At 39.5% G+C, this 21317-nt stretch overlaps 2 protein-coding genes and 1 long non-coding RNA gene across 3 annotated transcripts; all 3 read right to left on the bottom strand.

Moving 5' to 3' along the window:
* Positions 1 to 656: 656 nt before the first annotated feature.
* Positions 657 to 9939, bottom strand: LOC111231816 (NACHT, LRR and PYD domains-containing protein 12-like). Its single transcript, XM_022759053.1, is given in 9 exon segments — positions 657 to 914; positions 2356 to 2532; positions 3062 to 3238; positions 3635 to 3808; positions 4560 to 4736; positions 6510 to 6683; positions 8025 to 9651; positions 9654 to 9848; positions 9930 to 9939. Coding segments are annotated over 9 exon segments (2952 nt in total). The 3' UTR covers positions 657 to 673.
* A 119-nt stretch (positions 9940 to 10058) lies between these two features.
* LOC111231869 lies at positions 10059 to 14608 on the bottom strand. The gene is made up of 3 exons (XR_002665520.1): positions 14540 to 14608; positions 11230 to 11377; positions 10059 to 10251 (listed from the first exon to the last, which is right to left on the bottom strand). It is a non-coding gene; the product is annotated as an uncharacterized LOC111231869 (long non-coding RNA).
* Positions 14609 to 16113: 1505 nt separating this feature from the next.
* On the bottom strand, positions 16114 to 20621 carry LOC111231868 (PDZK1-interacting protein 1-like). The gene is made up of 4 exons (XM_022759127.1): positions 20366 to 20621; positions 19297 to 19423; positions 19058 to 19144; positions 16114 to 18865 (listed from the first exon to the last, which is right to left on the bottom strand). Exons 1-4 carry the CDS (start codon positions 20430 to 20432, stop codon positions 18793 to 18795), a joined length of 354 nt encoding a protein of 117 aa, XP_022614848.1. The 5' UTR covers positions 20433 to 20621; the 3' UTR covers positions 16114 to 18792.
* Between the last annotated feature and the right edge of the window lie 696 nt (positions 20622 to 21317).

Raw genomic sequence — 21317 nt, 5'->3', positions numbered from 1 at the left:
CAGTTACAAAGTGAGTAGAAAATAATCAGGTTTTATTACTATTATGAATTCTATTCCTGCTGCCCTGACCTTATTGTCTTTGCAGTAATGCAACATCAGCCTCATCTTGGTCACCTGAAACTCCAGGACTAGGCCCTTGATCGAGAGCTGGAGCTCGGTCTCTGAGCTATATTAATACTCCTGAAGCTCTTTGGTATGCCAAGCCACATTCTCAAATGGCTGCTGATGTTTCTTTCCATCCGTCATTAACGTCCTGTCAGCGCCCGGATAGTAAAACTTTGAGGGGAATTTAGTTACTTCCACCATGTACCTGCTGTCTATTCACTTGTAAGTCGCTTTGGATAAAAGCGTCTGCCAAATGAGTAAATGTAAATGTGTAACTCTGCTCTGATCTGTCAAGATGACGGACGGCCTTCAGATCAGTCAATGATGGAAAATATTTGTCTATTTTTGCTTTTACCAGAACCAGAACAAATTTGAGTCTTTAATCATATCTGGATCAGAAAGTTGCTTAAATTGTTTTAGGCCTAGGGTTTAGGTGGAGATGTGCACTGTCATCTTCTCTCCCTCACAACTAGGGAAGGAATGTTATTCTTACTTTTAGTCCACTTTTCTTATTTTGCAGGCCCACAACAATATTCCATGGGAACGGAATACTAAGAAGTTTAAGGGTTTACAGGAAACACTGGATCTTTGCTCTGATACCAACTATGGACTGACTCCAGCCCTCGACTGACCTCAGAGTCTCCAGTCTACAGTCTGGACTCTCCACAAGATGAGCCAGCTCCATCACCCCTGAATCCTGCAGGTCCCTGTTGTAGCTCAGGTCCAGTTCTCTCAGATGGGAGGGGTTGGACTTCAGAGCTGAGGCCAGAGAAGCACAGCTGATCTCTGACAAACTGCAGCCTCTCAACCTGAATAAAGAATAAAACATATAGATAAAAATCACTGATTATCAATCAGATATGTCTTAATCAATTAGCTTTTTCTAAAATGAGTAGAGTGACTTTGTCCGTCTGTTATTGCGGATCATCATCATGTCAGCCTTCTACACACATCATCCAAATGTCAGCACATCATTCATACACCTCTTCATGGCTCAAAAATTAGGCATTTAATCGTTGACTGAAACCAGTGAAAAACAATGAATATGAAGTCCAGTGAAGTTGGGCACGTTTGGTGTAAAGGCACTGGAGTCGCATGCAATGCCTCTGCATGGCCCCAGCGCTACACACTGCTCTCTTAGACATGCCCACTCACATAGACAGAGCATTCTTTAACACACACACACGCACAAACTCGCACTTTTGCATACACAAATATACATATAGACTATAGACAACCAATACAAAAACACACACACAAACAAGTCACTCTCTCACTCACTCAGTCACTCAAGTCTCTCTATGTCTCTCTTAGTCACACACACAGTGCAGTTGATGGGCATTAAATTGTTGAGTTGTTGTGGCCTTGTTATATAGGACTTCTGCTGTGTTAATCCCTTTTTCTTTCTCACACAGTTGTGAATGTGAATACACAGTTTCGTAATTTGAATAAATTCATTTAATTGCAAGTAATTCTATGACTCCGATTTTCTTTTATATCCCTTCTACTTTTTTACCAGTGTGGACATGAAATCGGTCTTAAATTTCATTCATAATAGTCTTTTAAAGGTCTTAAAAAGTCTTAAATTTAAAGTGTTGAAACCTGCAGAAACCCTGCTCTCAAGGCGACCCCGCCTTCGCTGTTGCCCTCCAGCTTGACCTCCGGAGATATCCAGTCTTCTCTGTCAGCCTCTTGCTCGATATCTGGAAAGGTCCCGCCATCATCATTGGCGACGCCCACCAGAAGGGCTCCACCTGTGCGTCCGGCCTCTGGGCCATCCTCTCGAGCTGCCCAGTCCATCTGCCCAGTCCATCTGCCCAGCCTTTGTCTCCAGCCCAATTCCTCTGCTCAGCCTCTGTTCTGCCCCTGAGTTGTCCACCTGAGGCCTGTTGATTTGCCCCTGTCTGATCCTCAGGCTGTTCCCCTGTGTTTCTCACCTCCTGTCCTCAGCCAACTCTTCACTTTTCCCTGATTTTTCCTCGTGCTCCTGTGATTGTTGCTGACCAGTTTCATTTGAATTTTCAGAGTATTGCATTTCATCCCTGAACTCAAGTTATTCACCTACTTCCTGTAAGTGTTTGGACTTTTGTGTTTATAAAAGCTCTTTCTTTTCACCAACCCCTTTGTGTTGTCTGTGTTTGGGTCCAGTTAAATATATATCCCTAAATAAATTTACTGATTCAAGTTATGTGTGAAGATAAATTAGGTCAAAGATATAAGCTCTACAACAGTAACAGACAGAGAACTGACCTCAGAGTCTCCAGTCTATAGTCTGGACTCTCCAGAAAACCACACAGCTCCTTCACCCCTGAATCCTGCAGGTCCCTGTTGTCACTCAGGTCCAGTTCTCTCAGATGGGAGGGGTTGGACTTCAGAGCTGAGGCCAGAGAAGCACAGCTGATCTCTGACAAACTGCAGCCTCTCAACCTGAATAAAGAATAAAACATATAGATAAAAATCATTGATTATCAGTCACATATGTCCCAACCTAAACAGAAATAACGTCCTTGGTGGAGGTAATAACATTAATCTGTTGGCACTTTTCAAAACAGCTCAGGAAACTTTACAGTACATTTGGATTTGGATTTGTAGTAAATGGACTGAACCTTGTAAAACCAACAAGTGTGGTCCTTTAAGACTTTTCCTCCTTAGCACATTTAGTAAACACTAGTAAATTACACAATGCAAAATACAAAAAAATTCACACTTGATCATGATCAAAACACACAGACAGACACAAACACACAATTTCAGCAAATGCACATTAGTCAGGACTCAATGAAATGACCTGAAACTGAAGAATAATTCTCAGTCTTAAAATATGTGACAACAGTTTAAAATGTCATTAATTAATTAATTCTAAGTGAATGGATTCAAATTATGTATTAAGATAAATTAGGTTCAGTTGTTGGGATAAAGATATAAGATCTACAACAGTAACAGACAGTGAACTGACCTCAGAGCCTTGAGTCCACAGTCTGGACTCTCCAGAAAACCACACAGATCCTTCACTCCTGAATCCTGCAGGTCCCAGTTTCCACTCAGGTCCAGGTCTCTCAGATGGGAGGGGTTGGACTTCAGAGCTGAGACCAGAGAAGCACAGCTGATCTCTGACAAACTGCAGTTCATCAATCTGAACAAAGAATAAAACACGTTGGACTAAAAACTTACAACAATACTTTTAATCATGACTGAAATGGATCACACTTTAAATATCAAGTCCTGATCCAGTAAAAAGGTCTGGATCCACACCAAAATGTACAAACTCATAGATAAGTCTGATTTTTATATGAAGATCCAAACATTTCCTGAGAAACTGACAAAAATGACACATTGACATTTATTCATTCAGCAGACACTTACAGTGGAGGACATCACTAAAGCTTCAGTGCAGTAGGAGATCTTGGTGTAAGTACTAAGTACTACATCTATTCGATAAGTGCAAGGAGATCAAGTAAAGAAGTGCACTGAAAGTACAATTTCCCCAATAGTGACATTTCTCTACAACAGTAACACACAGTGAACTGACCTCAGAGTCTCCAGTCTACAGTTTGGACTCTCCAGAAAACCACACAGACCCTTCACTCCTGAATCCTGCAGCCGGTTGTGACTCAGGTCCAGTTCTCTCAGATGGGAGGGGTTGGACTTCAGAGCTGAGATCAGAGATGCACAGCTGATCTCTGACAAACTGCAGTCACGCAGCCTGAATAAAGAATAAAAACCATTGATTATCAATCAGATATGTCAAAATCAATTATCTTCTCTCTAAAATGAGTAGAGTGACTCTGTCCTTCTGTTATTGTGGATCATCATAATGTCAGCCTTCTACACACATCATTCAATGTCAACACAGATTCATCACATGCTGCTGACCTAAGTACAGTCTGTCAATATAGAATCAATATCAGATCATACACGTTGGACTAAAAACTTACTACAATACTTTTTTCATGACTGAAAATGATCAGACTTTAAAGATCCAGTCCTGATCCAGTGAAAAAGGTCTTGCTTGGTCCTGGTCTCTATCCTGCAGATCAGCTCAGGAAATCCAAAACCAAACACAAATTCAACTGAACAAAAACTTTGTAACTGCTTTCAACTGTTTTAATCTCAAATTACAGATGATTTAATGGAAAACTTTGGAAAATGTTCAGCAGAAATGTCATTTTCATTATTGTAACAATTATAATAACAATGAGAATAATAATAATTATTATTGTGATAATTATAATAATATCTAGACTAGCACTCAGTACAGCACATACCTCCTCCAACCAAACTATTTTACACATCTGTCAGATCCAGATGATTATCTGGATCTGCACCAAATTGTTCAGTTCGTAAATTTAATGGGCCCATTAAATCCTGGCCCAGAACCTACCCCTGCACCAAGTTTGGTGCAAATCAGTTCAGTTTTTCTGCTGACAAACAAACAAACCAACAAACATACTGACCTCAGAGTCTCCAGTCTACAGTCTGGACTCTTCAGAAAACCACACAGCCCCTTTACTCCTGAATCCTGCAGGTCCCTGTTGTAGCTCAGGTCCAGTTCTCTCAGATGGGAGGGGTTGGACTTCAGAGCTGAGGCCAGAGAAGCACAGCTGATCTCTGACAAACTGCAGCCTCTCAACCTGAATAAAGAATAAAACATATAGATAAAAATCACTGATTATCAATCAGATATGTCTTAATCAATTAGCTTTTTCTAAAATGAGTAGAGTGACTTTGTCCTTCTGTTATTGTGGATCATCATAATGTCAGCCTTCTACACACATCATCCAAATGTCACCACAACAGTCAGTCACATGTCAACACAGATTCATCAGCTACTGCTGACTTCAGTCTGTCAATATAGAATCAATATATTTGGTAGCTTAGAAGGTTTGTGCAATTAAAATGAGAAGTTCACTTTTTTTTTTTTATCTTAAAACAGTCACGTCATATGTAGATTAAAAGAGTTGTTGGTGGCAGTAATCCTTCCTGCAGTCCTGTTAAGTTAAGTGGTTAAGTGGTCTCCTCCTCACACATCTACATTCAAAATAATGACTTGATGAGTTCAGCTGAAGCTGAATGAAGCTTCAACAGTCTGAGTCAGACAGATCCATTGTGTCAACCAGAGTTACAGAATATTTAGTAGAAAATTCCTTCTTTGAGTTACTGTCCTTCTACTGCAGCTCAGCAAGGAAACAGATACTGAACCTGATGTATGAAACTCAGACCGCACCAGTCAGCGTACCATCAAAGTGATTTTGTTATTTTAAGGTAAAACAGCTGCATAATGTTGCTTTAAGCTATAGTGTCTGGCCCAACTGGACTGTTAGGCGGCATCATCTGAGAATCAGTCCCACTCAGTCTTACTTCCACTAATATCCCCAACTTATCAACCACTCTGAAAGAATTATAGCCCTGACCTCTTATCAACTGAACAACAACAACGGTAACACGGTGTCAAAATGAGTTTGTGTGAGTGTGAGGGTGCAGTCAGTCTACAGGGTCATCAGGTGGGCAGCCTCTCAGTAACTGCTGTTTCATTGAGTTGGGCCCATGACACCCAGAAGTTTCAACAGTGTCCCAATGTCCCAGAACCAATCCCCTCTGTACCTGCACCCGCTCACTCAATACAACCCTCCATAAAAAGTTAAACTCAGTAAAGTATCACCAGCCACCAGCATGCTAACAACCCGCCAACTCTGGGTTTTCACTCTTACAACAATGGTTATCTTGTTTTCATGGTAAATCACCACGGTAACTGATGCTGAACTGCTAACCTGCTGCGGCACAGGATCAGATCAAAACCTGTCAACAGCCAAACCACTGACCAATCAGATACCTGGAACAAACTTAACAATTAAGTGATAAAAAAATAACGAATAGTATGCCCAGACATTTATATAAATCAGTGGAATCATTTTGCTGTTCCAGACCTTGCATGTGTCCACTCTGGTGTTAAAACATAGCTTCTAACAAACACAGAGTTTATCACACTAAATAAATATAATAACTATTATAGCTTCATTTTAGTTTAACACAGATTCTTTAATCAGACTGGAAGGATTTCTGACAGTGATGATGCTTTAACTCTTCTTCATCACTACAGCTCAGAATAACATGAGGAGACTCAGTGAAAAAGAGAAAACTAAACCAACAATGATCCACACACTGTTAAATATTTCCATGATTATAAATGAACATTTCAGTCAGACTGACTCATCAGACATCAACTACTTTTCTTTTCCTTCTCCTCTCGGCAGCAGAAACAGTCTGACATTAACTTTAACTGTTTTATCTGTATCTCATGTTCATAACATGTTTGTTCATCATCAGGCTGAGGTGGAAAAATGCTCAGTAAGAAACTTCATAATAATTCATGCACTCATAACAACAGCTTCAGTTAGTGAACTGACCTCAGAGTCTTCAGTTTACAGTTTGGACTCTCCAGTCCAGTAGACAGCAGCTTCACTCCTGAATCCTGCAGGTCGTTTTCACTCAAGTCCAGTTCTCTCAGATGGGAGGGGTTGGACTTCAGAGCTGAGGCCACAACTTCACAGTGAGTCTCTGAGAGTTGACAATCAACAAGCCTGTGATTAGAGAAGTGATAAAATGTGTTAGAATAAAATCAGATTTAAATTGTAATAAAAATACAGACGATGCATATGATGACAAAACATGACATCATTTGATGAACATCTGCTCTTCATATCTGTGGTTCAGCACATCTTATTGGGTTTGACGTGAAACAATAATTTTTTTTGTTTTAATGGGAATCTTTGTTCTACAGATGACGGAGTGAAAATGACGTCACGTTTAGGCTTCATAAAGTGATTTGATCCCCAGAGTCAGAATGGAGCGTCTTCTTTAGAAAAACATTCTTACTGTCCACTGTTTAGAAATTGACTGAGTTTAACTCAGTGAACAATTAGATCTAATGTCTGTTTGCTGCATCGTCTTCACAGAATGTCATCAGACCAATGGTGTGTATAAGAAGAATTCTCCACTCTGATCTGATATATTCAGACTTGTGCTCCAGCCAAATCTGAGCTATGGAGATTAAAGAACTGAAATCTCATCTAGCAATCCATTTTCAAGAGGCCCAACATGAGGGGAAAAGAAGCCACTATTGCATCATATCGAGTAAGTCACGTACTTCTGAAACATAAAAAGCCTTTCAAAGATGGTGAGCTGGTGAAGAAGGCATTTCTGTTCAGAGATTTTAAAAATAAATCTGAAATCATGGCAGCAGTCAAGATTGTGAACTCCATCTGCGCCAGAAGCCTTCAGAGGAGGCTATTTTCCGCCCAGGTGGAAGATACTGAAGCGGAGAACACAGAATTGCTGCTGCATACGGGTCCACGTCAGATGGCTAAGCAGAGGCAAGTTTCTGGTAAGATTTTCTGAACTGCTGCCTGAAGTGAAAGATTTTCTCAGGCAGTCTAAAGATGCTCTGTGCGCCCAGCTGGATGATGAGCAGTGGCTCATGGACTTGGCATTTCTCACTGACTTGACTGGCACTCTGAATGAACTGAATTTAGAGTTGCAGGGAAAAAACAAAACAATAATCGACATGATCAGCTCTGTCAACACTTTGAAGTGCAAACTACATCTAGTGAGATCAGTGGAGTCCCACTTTAATTTGTTTTATCAGATTTCAATAAACCCAAAAAGACGCCTATACAACATCGAACACTGACAAATATAGCATCAAACAATTAATACAATAAACTTAATAACTTGACAACAACAATCACAACCAACTGAAAAATCTACAGTTTGGGCGCTCAGAGCATTTAAACCACAAATGACCTGTAATGTTTGATGTAAAATTATAATAAGAATAAATGGATACTGTGTATATCTGAATTTCATGGAACTACTAATCCAATCTACTGATTGATTATTATAATGCTCATGTCTGGACTCACCGAGCCTTTCTGCAGTTCCTCACAGCTGGGATCAGTCTCAGTCGTCCCTGATCTGATGTCTTGTACTCCTTCAGGTTGAACTCTTCCAGAACCTCCTCTGACATCTGCAGCATGTAGGCCAGAGCTGAGCAGTGGATCACAGAGAGTCTCTTGTCTGATTTGTTCTCTGACTTCAGGAACTCTTGGATCTCCTGATGAACTGAGTGGTCATTCATCTCCATTAGACAGTGGAAGATGTTGATGCTTCTGTCAGGAGTCACTCTGTCACTCTTCATCTTCTTCAGGTTGTTGATGGCTCTCTGGATGGTTTCTGGACTGTTCTCTGTCTGACCCAGCAGACCTCCTAAGAGTCTCTGGTTGGACTCTAGAGAGAGGCCGTGAAGGAAGCGAACAAACAGGTCCAGGTGACCATTCTTACTTTTGAGGGATTTCCTCATGGCTGACCTCAGGAAGACATCCAGGGTCAAACCAACATGTTTTCCCCCCAGGAAGTTCTTCAGTACCTCTGTCTTCCTGTTGGTGTAACAGTGGAACATGTAGACTGCAGCCAGAAACTCCTGAATACTCAGATGAACAAAGCAGTAGACTGTTTTCTGGAAGATCACACTCTCTCTCTTGAAGATCTCAGTACAAAGTCCTGAGTACACTGAGGCCTCTATGACATCAAGACCACACTTCTCCAGGTCTTCTTGGTAGAACATGGTCTTTCCTTTCTTCAGATGTTCAAACGCCAGCCTCCCCAGCTTCAGAAGAACTTCCCCGTCAGCCTCCGTCAGCTCCTGTGGACTCATCTCATGTCCCTCATCGTACTTGTTCTTCTTCCTCTTTGTCTGAACCAGCAGGAAGTGTGAGAACAGTGCAGTCAGGGTCTGGGGCAGCTCTCCTCTTTGGTCTGTGGTCAACATGTGCTCCAGAACTGTAGCAGTGATCCAGCAGAAGACTGGGATTTCACACATGATGTGGAGGATCCTGCATGTTTTAATGTGTGAGATGGTTCTACTGGACAGCTCTTCATCACTGGATCTCCTCCTGAAGTACTCCTCCTTCTGAGCGTCAGTGAAGCCTCGGACTTCTGTTACCCTGTCAACACATGTAGGAGGGATCTGATTGGCTGCTGCAGGTCTGGAAGTTATCCAGATGAGAGCCGAGGGAAGCAGTCTCCCTCTGATGAGGTTTTTCAGCAGCACGTTGACCGAGGACTTCTGTGTGACATCAGACACAACCTCCATGTTGTTGAAATCCAGTAACGGTCTGCTTTCATCCAGGCCGTCAAAGATGAACAGAACTTTACAGACAGCGAGCTGCTCTGCTGTGACCTTCTGTAATGTTGGATGAAAAACATGGAGCAGCCTGAGAAGACTGTACTGCTGATCCCTGATCAGGTTCAGCTCCCTGAACGAAAGCAGAACCAGCAGACTGACATCTTGGTTCTCCAATCCCTCCGCCCAGTCCAGACTGAACTTCTGCACTGAGAAGGTTTTTCCAATCCCAGCAACGCCGTTCGTCAGAACCACTCTGATGGGTCTCTGTCGGTCAGGTAAGACTTTAAAGACTCCATGTCTCTGTTCGTCAGGTAAGGCCTTAAAGATGTCATTGCACTTGATTGGAGTGTCATGGAGGGTATTTTCTTGGAAGATGTCTCCAGCTGCCTCACCTCATGTTGGGTATTGACCTCTTCACTCTGTCCCTCTGTGATGTAGAGCTCAGTGTAGATCCTGTTGAGGAGGGTTCCACTTCCTGTTCCATCGGTTCCTTCAGTCACACGCTCACATCTGCTCCTCAGACTGATCTTATGTTGATCTAAAACCTCCTGCAGACCACCATCTGCTGAAAGAGAAGAGACAGTGTCAGGCAAAGAAAAGATTTGTAATGTTGTGGTATTAAAATCATCTTAAATGTCAATGCTGTGATACATAACAAATAACTCTGTATAAAACAACAGGTCCTGGTTTCAGAAATGATGACATCAGCAGACAGATGATCAGTCTCACTTTGTAGACTGCTGGTCCGACTGGCTGTCTGCAGTCCAGGTCTCGTTTTGGCTCTTTTTCCACACCGGGGACAGGAGGAGTCTCCTGATGAACTAGACTGGTCCCAGTACGAGGTGATACACTGTCTGCAGAACGAGTGTCCACAGCTGGTAGAGACTGGATCCTTCGGGACATCCTGACACAGAGCACAACAGGACAGCTGCTCTTCCACAGAGACACCACTCCTCTTCCTCTTTCTGTGGACATGAACACACCTCTTTTTAAATGACGAAGCTTTCAGCGATTATTGTAACAAAACGATTTTAACAACACTGCCTACCTAATCAGATAGCAAGTCACCCTGACTGTTCGCTAAACCAGTTGTATGCCTCAACCAGCCAGTCCACTTGCAGTTCATTAGTGTATGAATTGAGTTATGGCCAAAAACATTAGAAGTTGTTGCAGTTTGCTGGCTGAGGATGAACACTGATACAACACTGCCGTCATGCTGACGAGTAAAGTCAGAAAAGTCATCCATGAGCAGACACGTTTTCACCATAAACTGTAAATAAAGATGGACGTAGCCTCCGTGACATCACCCGCAGGTTTCTGAAGAGCGCTCAGCGTGAGTTGCAAGGAGCAGCAGTAGGGACTGTACACACAGTTACATACAAGCACAGCAGTAAAAGCAGAACACTACACAGCAATGCAAGAGCCAAAAGAAAATGTGTGGGGAAAATACAACACAGTAAAGACAAACATTGCTCGGCTGCAAAATCCACATGCCATGCCTGTCACAAAATGGGACATTGGGCCAGAGAGTGAAGAAACAGCCAGTCTGTAAATGAAGTTACTTAGAAAACTGAACGGCACATCAAGCATGATTTGCACACAGTGTTGCCTGATGAAAGTGATCACACAGTCAGTGAAATGTCATTCACATCAGATCACTAACTGAAACTTCATAATTGTGCATCAAGACCTTCAGTATTTGGATCAAGGAGCTGGGAGGTTGGAGCTGCAGGCTGTCAACAGTAAAGACCAACACTGAACTTTTTCTGACTTCGTAGTCAACAGTAGTCTCAGTTCAACCTTTGAGTTTCATCTGACAGCTAAAACAATTCAGGTTTGAAAAGGGATTAGACGATAAGATTCAGATTGACTAAGTAGACTGGATAAAGCCCCCACCATACTCATATCCAATCTGTTTGTACACAGTAGAAACAGTCTCTTACTTTGTGTCTGAGGGTCCAGGTTCATTACTGAAGCTTGGAGGACTCTCTTTGGACCTATCAATCTTCATCCATGCTGGAGACCCTGATCCGTCCTTCTCTTCCTCCAAAACACTCATCTTCCATCAGTCTGAGAGGTAATCCTGTAACACTGGAGGCACACGCACAATGACCACCATTAGCGGTGGCTTTAGAAACTTCTGAATGGGGCGGGCAGAGGGAGCACAGATTCAAAGTAGTGTAGCACATTTCAAAGCCCTGGTTCTTTGCAAAAATAAACTGCACACTGACCGAAACAAATGAACACTGTATAAGCAACTTTAACGTTCCTCTCCTGGCATTCCAAGATTACGAAATACTAAATGCTATTTTAAGACTTTTTTTCTCATGTAATTTTGAGGAATAGAGATGAGTTTTCAGTTTGTCAGTTTAATCAAATATGCAGATTAGCACAGCTTCTTTCTCCACCCATCTCTCAGCCACTCAAATGCAGCTCCGACTCAAACACACAATGAAATTCAGGCAAACATGTTGAACTGGAAACCGACTCTGAAGACAAAGAAAAAGAATACTGAATTGTACAGGGTCGCCTATGGAAATATATTTTATGCATCACTCTCTACAACTTTAGAAATGTAACAGTGATAGATCACATGAGCCTCCAGAGTAGTTTCCATACCAATATTAGTATCGGAAATGCCTCTGATAATGCCTAAAATACTGTATGGCTAAAAAAACCAAGATGGCGACGTCCATCAAGCTGAACTCGAGGCTTCAAACCGGCAGTTAACAAACAAATGGGTGACATTAAGGAAGGTTGCCACACGTAAGTAACTTTTTTTGCCACACATTGTTGCATTATTCACCAGTATTATATTAAGGCTCATGAAATCGTATTCATCTATCACATTAATGTATCTGTGTGTGTCCTCTGTACGGCTACAACTTACAACTATCTTCATTGTCAGTTATGTTTTTCATGAATAATTTTGCCCCATCACACTGGTTAAGCTCATAGTGAACAGTGATGAATAGCTAAAAGGAAAACTGTCTGTATGTAAGTCTAATTGATTATCTCAGTTAACCACTGATCTTAAAATGTGGCAGGTTGTTCTAAACTGAACAACTGGTTGAGACAATCCAGCCCAATCAATTCTAATCCTGTTCTGTATTTATTCTTTTTTGAAAAAGAATCAGTAATAGTGTGAGCTGGATCAATAAGTGTATGGATAAGGCAAAGACAAAATCCCAACAATACCCATCCCTACAGCTGGTCAGTGGCTGAATTTGGGAGGATGAGCACATCGCAGTTCAAATCCCTTCACTATTAGTCTTGTTTATTCATAAAGTTGTCTGCTGCCGCCTTAGATTACACTGATTAAGTGTTTGAGAAAATGTTTAGGTCAGAATCTGGGCTTATTGACCATGTCAGTGTGTTATTTGGGTTTTCTGGAGGAAAATTCATTGTTTAGATTAATCGACTAAAAGATAAAATAGTCGATAGATTAATCAATAGAAAAACTCTCATTAGTGGCGGTCCTAGACCAATAATAGATCCATATACAACAAAGTGGTTTCCTGGCTTAACAAATCAGAGGGCTTGTGCACTTTGCAGATTCATGACTCTCTCTAGTGCCTCTCAACCTACACATACCCACCCTGAGGAATGGACACTGGGGGGACAGCGCCTCTCAACCCCACCCCACCCCGCTCCACACATAACCCCAGCACGGAAGTGAGGAACGGAAGTTGCGAGACTGCACCCCTCTTCTGTAAATGGGTCTCTTTACAAACCTCTACAAAATGCCACTTGTTACTAGGGCTGAACGATATGCAAAAAATCATGTTATGATTATTTCAGTTTGAATGTTCTTGTTTTTTCATTTCATTTTCACTGGAAAAAAATAACACTGATGTGATTTTTGTTGGGTCTTGTACCAAAGAAGCATGTTCCTTTAAATGTGGTTTGTAGCCCAAGGCATCTATGTAGCACCACAACACTTATTTATGAACTGTTGTGACACATTTTACTTTTTATAAAAAACCGGCACATCATCAATTTGGATATTGCACTTGGCCATATTGCTATTTTGATAATATTTTGATTAGTTGTTTAGCTCTCAGTGGTACTGTTTGTTGAACCATCTCTATAGGTCTGTTCTGGCCTGCACTTACTTTTTGCAGGCTGGTGGGAGCCATAGATTCCTGTGTGTTCAGCTCAATAACAGAGCCTCTATTTCTGTGTCATAGACAAATGTCGTTCAAATGTAGTTCTTACAAACCCATACAAAATGTCTCCTACTACGGTTTGTTGAATGGTCTGTTTATTCACTGAATAAAAGATATACAGTGTGGAAAAATGGCCTTCCATCTCTGGTAGATAAATTGTGACAGATGCCATAATTTTTTTTCTCCAGGGAGTCTCACTTGATTATATTCAGGGTTTACCACTGACGTCAGGTGTTTATTTTTGTTTGGTTTGTTTGGTAACAGTTGAAAACCTGAGATATGTACAGTAAATCACTGATTCTGTCATTATTGTCATGTTGATCAAATTGCAAACTATTTGAACAAGTGCACAGTTGTGTGCAACTGAGTGAAAATGAAACCAAGTTAATCAGCCTTGAACAGTAAGACGTTGAAACAAAGTCGCAATTTCAACGTTGATTCATTTTCAAAATCGAAACCTAATTCAGTGTGAATTCAAAGTTGACGCACGTAAATTCACTCAAGTTGAAAGGTAGGACGTTCGACGTTGATCCATCTTTCAAAATGGAAACCTAATCAAACGGTGATTCGTCCTTGATGCATGACGTTGATTCGACGGTAAATAAACTTTGAAATGCAGCCTGGGTTGAATATCACTTTTAGATGTTGGTGTAACGGAATTTACTTGCAGGTATCAGCGTTTCTTCTAAGAAATGTATTACTGGTTCTGATGATGTTGCTTATAATTAACAACTCACAATTTTTCACATGAACACGTTCGGGCAAGACAGATAAACCCAGAGTTGACTTAGCGATAAATGATAAATGATAAATGCCCTAGTACTGCAGGGTATCCTACTACAGGCAGGAGGGGCAATGTTCAGTTAAGCCAGATAACGAAAACCTATCCTGGGTATGTTAGACTTGTCTATCAGTACAGGGCTCGGGTGTGTATGTGGGCGCTGTGAGTCAAACTGTCACTAACAGGAGCCAGGTGTCTCCACAGCGCTTCTCCGTCTCTTTTCGGTCTGTCCGCCTCTCTACGCGCTCACAGCTCGGTCACTTCAACATGAAACATGTAGGAGGGAACATATATGTGACTCACCAGCTTCCTTTTACCGGACAATCCTTCACATATTCATCGACTCGATTGAAATTTTTCTCTTGTTTCTCTTCCTTGTTGTGCCCAACACCCCACCCCACCCCACCCCGCTCTTCGCGGGAACGCGCACAGCGAAAGTGGGAAACTCATGGAACACTAATGATTTCAAAAGCAAAGTCCGGTTGGAAAATGTCTCCTCTTTGTCGGGTTCAAGGTTCAAAATATTTTAGTTAACTGACACGAAACTAGACCGTGACGTCACCCATTGGTTTGTTAACTGCCGTTTTGAAGCTTCGAGTTTTTTTGTTTTGTTTTGTTTTTTTAAATGTTCAGAAAAGTATATATGAACAAGCATGGACATTGCAAACAGCTCATCAGAGAAAGCATAAATACAAACAAATATACAGTTCAATAACGAACACAAAAGAAAAACAATATATGAAAAAATAAAATAAAAAATAAAACAAAAAAAAATTCAGGGGGAAAATTAAAGTGTATGGTAAACGATAATACTATAATGTAAGCAAGCATTATATGTCTTAACAACGATCACGTTTCTGTCTCTGTATGTACGTTTTCAAATTTCCCTCTACGAACTTCCGGTAACTATATGAGGTCTAAAGGAATCACATGACGATCAAGCATTTTTGATTCATTCAAAAGGTGCGTTGGAGTTTGACTTCGACTGACTGCGCCTGACTTGACGGTCAACGTGAGCTGCCGGTGACAGTCACAACCGTCTACTTCACGTAGCGCTAGTTCACCTGTGTCACAGCAGGATGTTATTCACACAACTCACTGCGGTAAACTGAAGAGCTGTTCTGTTTCTTAATTTAAAAATGATGAGAGTTACCCTCAATATGTGACTATGACAAACATGACAGTTTTGCAAAAATCTATTCACACTGTTTCCTCCTCCAGACACAAGTTTACATTAGACTTTTGACACATGAAATTAAATCTCAGTAATGTTTTATGAAAACATGGAGGGCGATGGGTTAAGGTATGTGGAGGGAAAGGTCACGTGAAATACCACAATTTTATTTCTTTCTGTTTTATTGAGAACCATAGACTTGAGAATAAAAAAAAAAAAGAAAAAGAAAAAAAAGAGCTGCCAGAACCATTAAAGAGAAGGGGTGGACAGTGACTAAGTACATTTACTTGAGTCCTGTACTTAAGTATATTTTTCAAGTATTTTTACATGAGTAATATTCTTTTTGGAAACTCCTGACTTTTACTCCAATAAGCTTAAAAGACAAATATTGTAGGCTACTTTTGACTCCACATTACTCTGAAGCAGCTTTAAGTCAACTGAATAAACTTTCTTCTATTATGGAAAATGTGATTGACCATACAGTGTCCACCACAGGAAAACTGTCAGTCATGTTTGAACCTGTCAGTGTCCTAACGATAGCGACATTAGATAAAGGTGAGGCAGAAGATTCTTCACCAGATCTGAAGTCTGTGTTTGAAGGTTTAAAGAAAGATTCATTTAGTTTGAAATGTTTGCCATGTTTATCACAACCAGACTTCATCACTGACTAAAACAAATGAGAAAAACAATGGCTCCTTTTGTTGATTCAGTTGTTTTTATGTCCATGCCACAGTCTTTGTATCATATTCCACAAGCTCTTATTCTCCAGATTTTACAATCAGTTCAGTCAGGTTGTTTCAGAGTCATTAGATTCTGTAATCGTGGAACAATACACCAATATGTTGAGACAAAAATGTACTTTTGAACACTCAAGTATTTTGAAATCAAGTTACCCAGTACTTTAACACAAATAAAAACTTAACTGAACAACTTTATTATTATGTATATGATATATTATGTATCATTTTCACATACACATACTGTAATATAATAATGTAATAATAATGTCGTATAAATCGTTCTGGCAGTGATATAAGTCAGTAAGTAAATTGTCATACTTGATCCCATCTAAGTGTCAATGATAGATATTAACATGACCTTTGCATGGGTGCCACCGAGCAACAAAAAGTGCATTTGACCAGAAGGCATATGTATATATATATATATATATATATATATATATATGTCAGGGACCAGAGAAGAAAGGCTCAAGAAACCAGGTGTGTAAGCAAAAACAATGTGACGAAAATTAATTTCTCAAAATACAAAAATCAGAAACTAGAGAAAATAATTTCAAAACTAGGGCCTTTAACTTACTAAACTAAGATCAACTAAACATAACGCAGACTATAATGACCTAATCAAAAGCTGACCTAAAAAATGACACACAAGGGGGGTTTATATTGACAAAAGCTAGCCTTGACAGATACAAAGGGGGACGGGAATAAACAATTAACTCTATTTTAAAAAATTAACCTTAACACTACAAAGGATTTAAATCAAACTATTTACGAAGAAACTAACTGTCAAACAACTGCCTTCTTTTTCAGCACCACAGTTCAGATAATTTAACAATAGAAGGCAAGATTAGGAGGCGTGAGTATTAGATGAACACCGTAACGTATACGAGAAAAGAAATGTATCTCAGAGTGCTCTAGATCTTCCTTTTTCCATTTAAGAGTTGAGAAGGGCTCTTAATAAGTGTAAAATGACTGCTCCTGGTAAGGATAATATATGTTATGTAATGGTATCGAATTTAAGTGATATTGCATTGGAAAAGTCTTGGAGATGTATAATAATATTTGGTGGGAAGGTAAGCTTCCAGCTGTGTGAAAAGACGCTGTCATTGTTCCCATTAAAAAACCTGGGAAAGACCCTACTAGTCCAGCTAATTATAGACCTATAGCGTTGACATCGCATGTGTGCAAGATTATTGAAAGAATGGTTACGGAAAGACTAACATACTACATTTAAAAAAAATGAAATAATCACTGCTTGTCAGAGTAGATTTAGAAAAGGATGCAGTACTTTAGATGATAGATCCATTGTCATGTCTGGAGTCTGACATCAGGAAAGCTCAAGCAAATAGAGAGTGTTTTATAGCTGTTTTCTTCGTGTAAAAAAGGCTTATGATATGATGTGGAAGGAAGAGCTCTTAATAAAATTAGATAATATAGGTGTTGGAGGTAAAGTATATAATTGGATTATGGACTTTTTATTTGCTCGTTCTATTCGGGTTTGTGTTGCGAATTCTTTTTCAATGAAGTATATTATTGAGAATGAAAGTAGTAGGAGAAGATGTCAGTTTAAAAAATTAATGCTAAAAATTAAGGAAAATAAATTCTAATTCTTAGGAATATGGGTGGACGAAAAGGTCACATGGAAAAATTGAATTGACAAAATAGAGGATAAATGTAAAAAAGTTTTGAATATTGTGAGATGTTTGGCAGGTACTGTGTGGGGAGCTGATAGAGTTGCTCTTAGAAATATTTATATGGCCTTGATTAGAACAGTCTTAGATTATGGTTGTATAGTATTTGGATCAGCTGCATGTACATCTATAAAAAGGTTAGACAGAATTCAGGCTCAGGTGTTAAGGCTATGTTGTGGAGCAGTCAAGTCAACACCATTGTCAGCATTACAAGTAGAAGTTGGGGAAATTCATGGGAGAGGAAAGAAAAACGAAATTCAGTGTAACCCAACTAGACTGCTTTTTTCTAACTTTGTCACATGTTGAAATTGAAACAACTGATTTAGTCTTCAGCAATGTGTATTACTGGAGCTTATATGTTTTTATGTTATGTAAAATCTTAATATTAAAATCTTAATCTGAAGAGTAAGTAGTAGTTTTTTTACTGTAAAACTGTTTAATTATTAATCACAGGTTATTCTTTCACTGATCAGTAACAAGAGCCGACACAGCAGTTTGTTAAAAAAGATAACTTATTAATTAGCACAGAGCTCACAGGACAGTCAGCTGCTCTGAATCTCTGCAACAAGAGGTGATTGAGGATTTAAAAAGCCAGGAATACATATTATGTTGTTATGTTGTAGAAAATTTGTATGTAAAAAATACATACAATCTCACACTTTCTGCTAAATGATTTGCAGGTTCTCCCTAGAAATGTGCTACAGTCAAAGCAGAAAAAAATCAGTCACAGAATATATTTGTACGTAAATTCAACATGGATGATATCTGAAGTTCATCATGGTAAACTCCACCCACCTGGGACAACAGCTATGATAAAACAAACAGACAAAATTAATAAAAAAATCAACTGTAAATGTTCATTTGTTACTATAAACATATGTGTGTCTTGTGTGTCTGTCCAGTAATGCTGAGGACGACGTTGATGCAGCCAATAGGATCAGTTCAGGTTGGTCACATGGCGGTAACTTTGTCAGTGGTGCTGTCAATCACCAGGTTTTCGTAAGCGTTCATGTCTTCTTTGCTCCTGATCAGCAAACACACGCACAAACTTTGTCATTAAAACTTTAAAATATTAGTTATAATAATGTTGGATTTATTACAGCAAACAGTACAACTGAATACAGCTTGCAAAGTAAGAAAGAATACAGAATATTGCTGTGGTCAGGATGGTGACCCAATATATTATTTAAGTATCGTGAGGACTTGTTGGTTTTACCTGACCATGTCCAGGGTGGTCTCATAGGTGTTACCATTGGTCATGACGAAATCATTTTCTCTCTCTGACTCCACAGAGGTCGCCGCCCTGCACAACAAAGGAAACTCACTATTTAAACTTTCATTATAGAGATTATAAAATCAATTATTTAGTTCGGACATTTAAGACATGACTGTGACTGTCTTTACTTTTTGAACGGTTTTTCTCTGAAATCACTAAAACTGATGAGTCTGACTGACCTACTGGACTCCTCACACCAGGCCTTTTTCACCAGGAAGCTGACGAAGGTGAGGAAAAGGAAGGCGGCAACGGCGATGATGCCAGTAAGCCACTGAGGCAGCAGGCGCTCACTGACCTGTCTCTGATCTAAAACACAGACACAGAGGTCAAAGATCAGAGGTCATTCAAACTCAGTGTGAAACGATGGTCAGTTAAATCTGTGTGTCTCTCTCTGTACCTGTAAACTGTACACCTCAAAGACTCCTCAACTACTTCACTACTGCTAAACTAAACCATTAACTAACCTGAACTTAACTCTTTTAACTGCTAAAGCATTAGCTTGTCTTCAACCAAACAGTATTATGGTAAGCTATTTTAATTGCAATAAAAGTTCAATCTGAACCTTTTTAACTTAGGTAAAAATGGCGTTTGTTAAACTTAAAGTGGTTTTGTAACTGCAAACCACTGAAGAATAAACGTTAAAAATGCCCAAATCTATAGTAATCCATTAATTGTTCCTATTTTGCCCAAATATGAGTTAAACTTTCTTCCTGAATACTATATGATATGTATGATATGTGATATGTACATGCCTTTTTCAATAAGAACTGATGTGAGGAGAAAATTCAGTTATCACATTCATTGTATTTGGTTAATATTTAGTGGTTATCAGAGGTAAGATAGGGATTAATAAAGAGTCCAAACTGATGTCTTCAAACAGCTTATTTTCTCTTAACAAGGTTAATGGACCAAAGAGATTCAGTTTCTACTCATATAAAGCAGATATTGTTTGTTTATTTCTATAAACAACGAATCATTGATAGGAATATTCTACAGTTGAATTAATAAAATGATTAATGGATTAGTTGAATGATAGAAAATCTACTTTCATTATCATTAATCGTTTTGTTTAAGCAAAAAAGACAAACATTTGCTGGTTTTAGCTTCTCAAATGTAAACAGTAAACGGAATATATATATGTAAGTAAAATGAAATATGCTGATAGTCACTGATATGTTTTCAGAGGATCAACTAAATCTAACATATTCTTTGAGCAGTAGTATAACCACCTGTCAACACACTTTATACCTGTCTGGGCCGTCACTGCTCCCGCAATCAGCAACAAGCAGGAAATCACTGCAGAGGGTTTCCCCATTGTTGTTTCTCCAACTCTTGACAGAAGAAAAAACAAAGTACTGAAACCTGAAAGAATCAAATCCTGTAAAAAAAAACTGAAAAGTGACGCTTCAGTGGTCGATTTAAAACTTTAAACTCTCAGTGTTAAACTGCGAGCAGAGTGAAGCTGAGAGTTTCAGGTATGTCAGGTGGATCAGCAGGTCAGCACAATGCTGTTAATGTTCAACTCAACCTGACAACACAAGCTCTGATTCACAGGAAGAGCTTTTCTCTGTCCTCAGAGTTTATGACTGAGCCGTTTTCACTCAGGTAAACAAACATGGCTTTTAAAAGTAGGGAGGGCCTGATGATTAGCAGTCATCAGAGATTGTTCTACAAAGAAAATTACAAGGATATACAAGAATTATTATTCATATTTATACTATACAATAACCATTTAGGACAATTTTCTAGCAAAAATGCCAAACTTTCTCTGGCTCCACCATCTCTAATGTGGGATTTTGCTGTTTTTGCCTGGTTTTCTATTTTGGGGTTTTGGACTGTTGGTCCAACAAAACAAGACTTTTGGTGACGTCACTTAAGAAAAAATGTGATGATCATTTTTCTATCTATCCTCACCTTTTACAGATGAAATAATTAACCGATTAGTTGAAAAAATAATCTGCAGATTAATTGATAATGGAAAGAATTGTTAGTTGCAGCCCTACATTGAATTATCTAACAAATAACAACAATTTCCTCACAAGCTGCATTCAGCCCCTAGAACCTGCACCAAGAAAATGAGGAAAGCTTGTGCTTGGCTGGACAGTTTGTATCTTGCTTCTTCACAGACGATGCCAACTGCAGTCAGATTCACAGCAGGTACTGTTCACGTCAAACCACCTCTGAAGCATGACCCACGTCT

Source organism: Seriola dumerili, unplaced genomic scaffold, assembly GCF_002260705.1.
Source record: "Seriola dumerili isolate Sdu_G_001 unplaced genomic scaffold, Sdu_1.0 BDQW01000319.1, whole genome shotgun sequence".
Lineage (NCBI taxonomy): Eukaryota > Metazoa > Chordata > Actinopteri > Carangiformes > Carangidae > Seriola > Seriola dumerili.
Note: the sequence above shows the minus strand (reverse complement) of the source record. Positions and strands in the feature narration are given on the sequence as shown.

Excerpts from the sequence above, each read along its gene's own strand:
- LOC111231868 (XM_022759127.1), bottom strand. The coding sequence starts at position 20,432 with ATGGGGAAACCCTCTGCAGTGATTTCCTGCTTGTTGCTGATTGCGGGA. Across the intron at positions 19,145-19,296 it reads TGGTGTGAGGAGTCCAGTAG|GGCGGCGACCTCTGTGGAGT; the intron begins GTCAGTCAGACT and ends TTTGTTGTGCAG. Across the intron at positions 18,866-19,057 it reads ACCACCCTGGACATGGTCAG|GAGCAAAGAAGACATGAACG; the intron begins GTAAAACCAACA and ends TTTGCTGATCAG.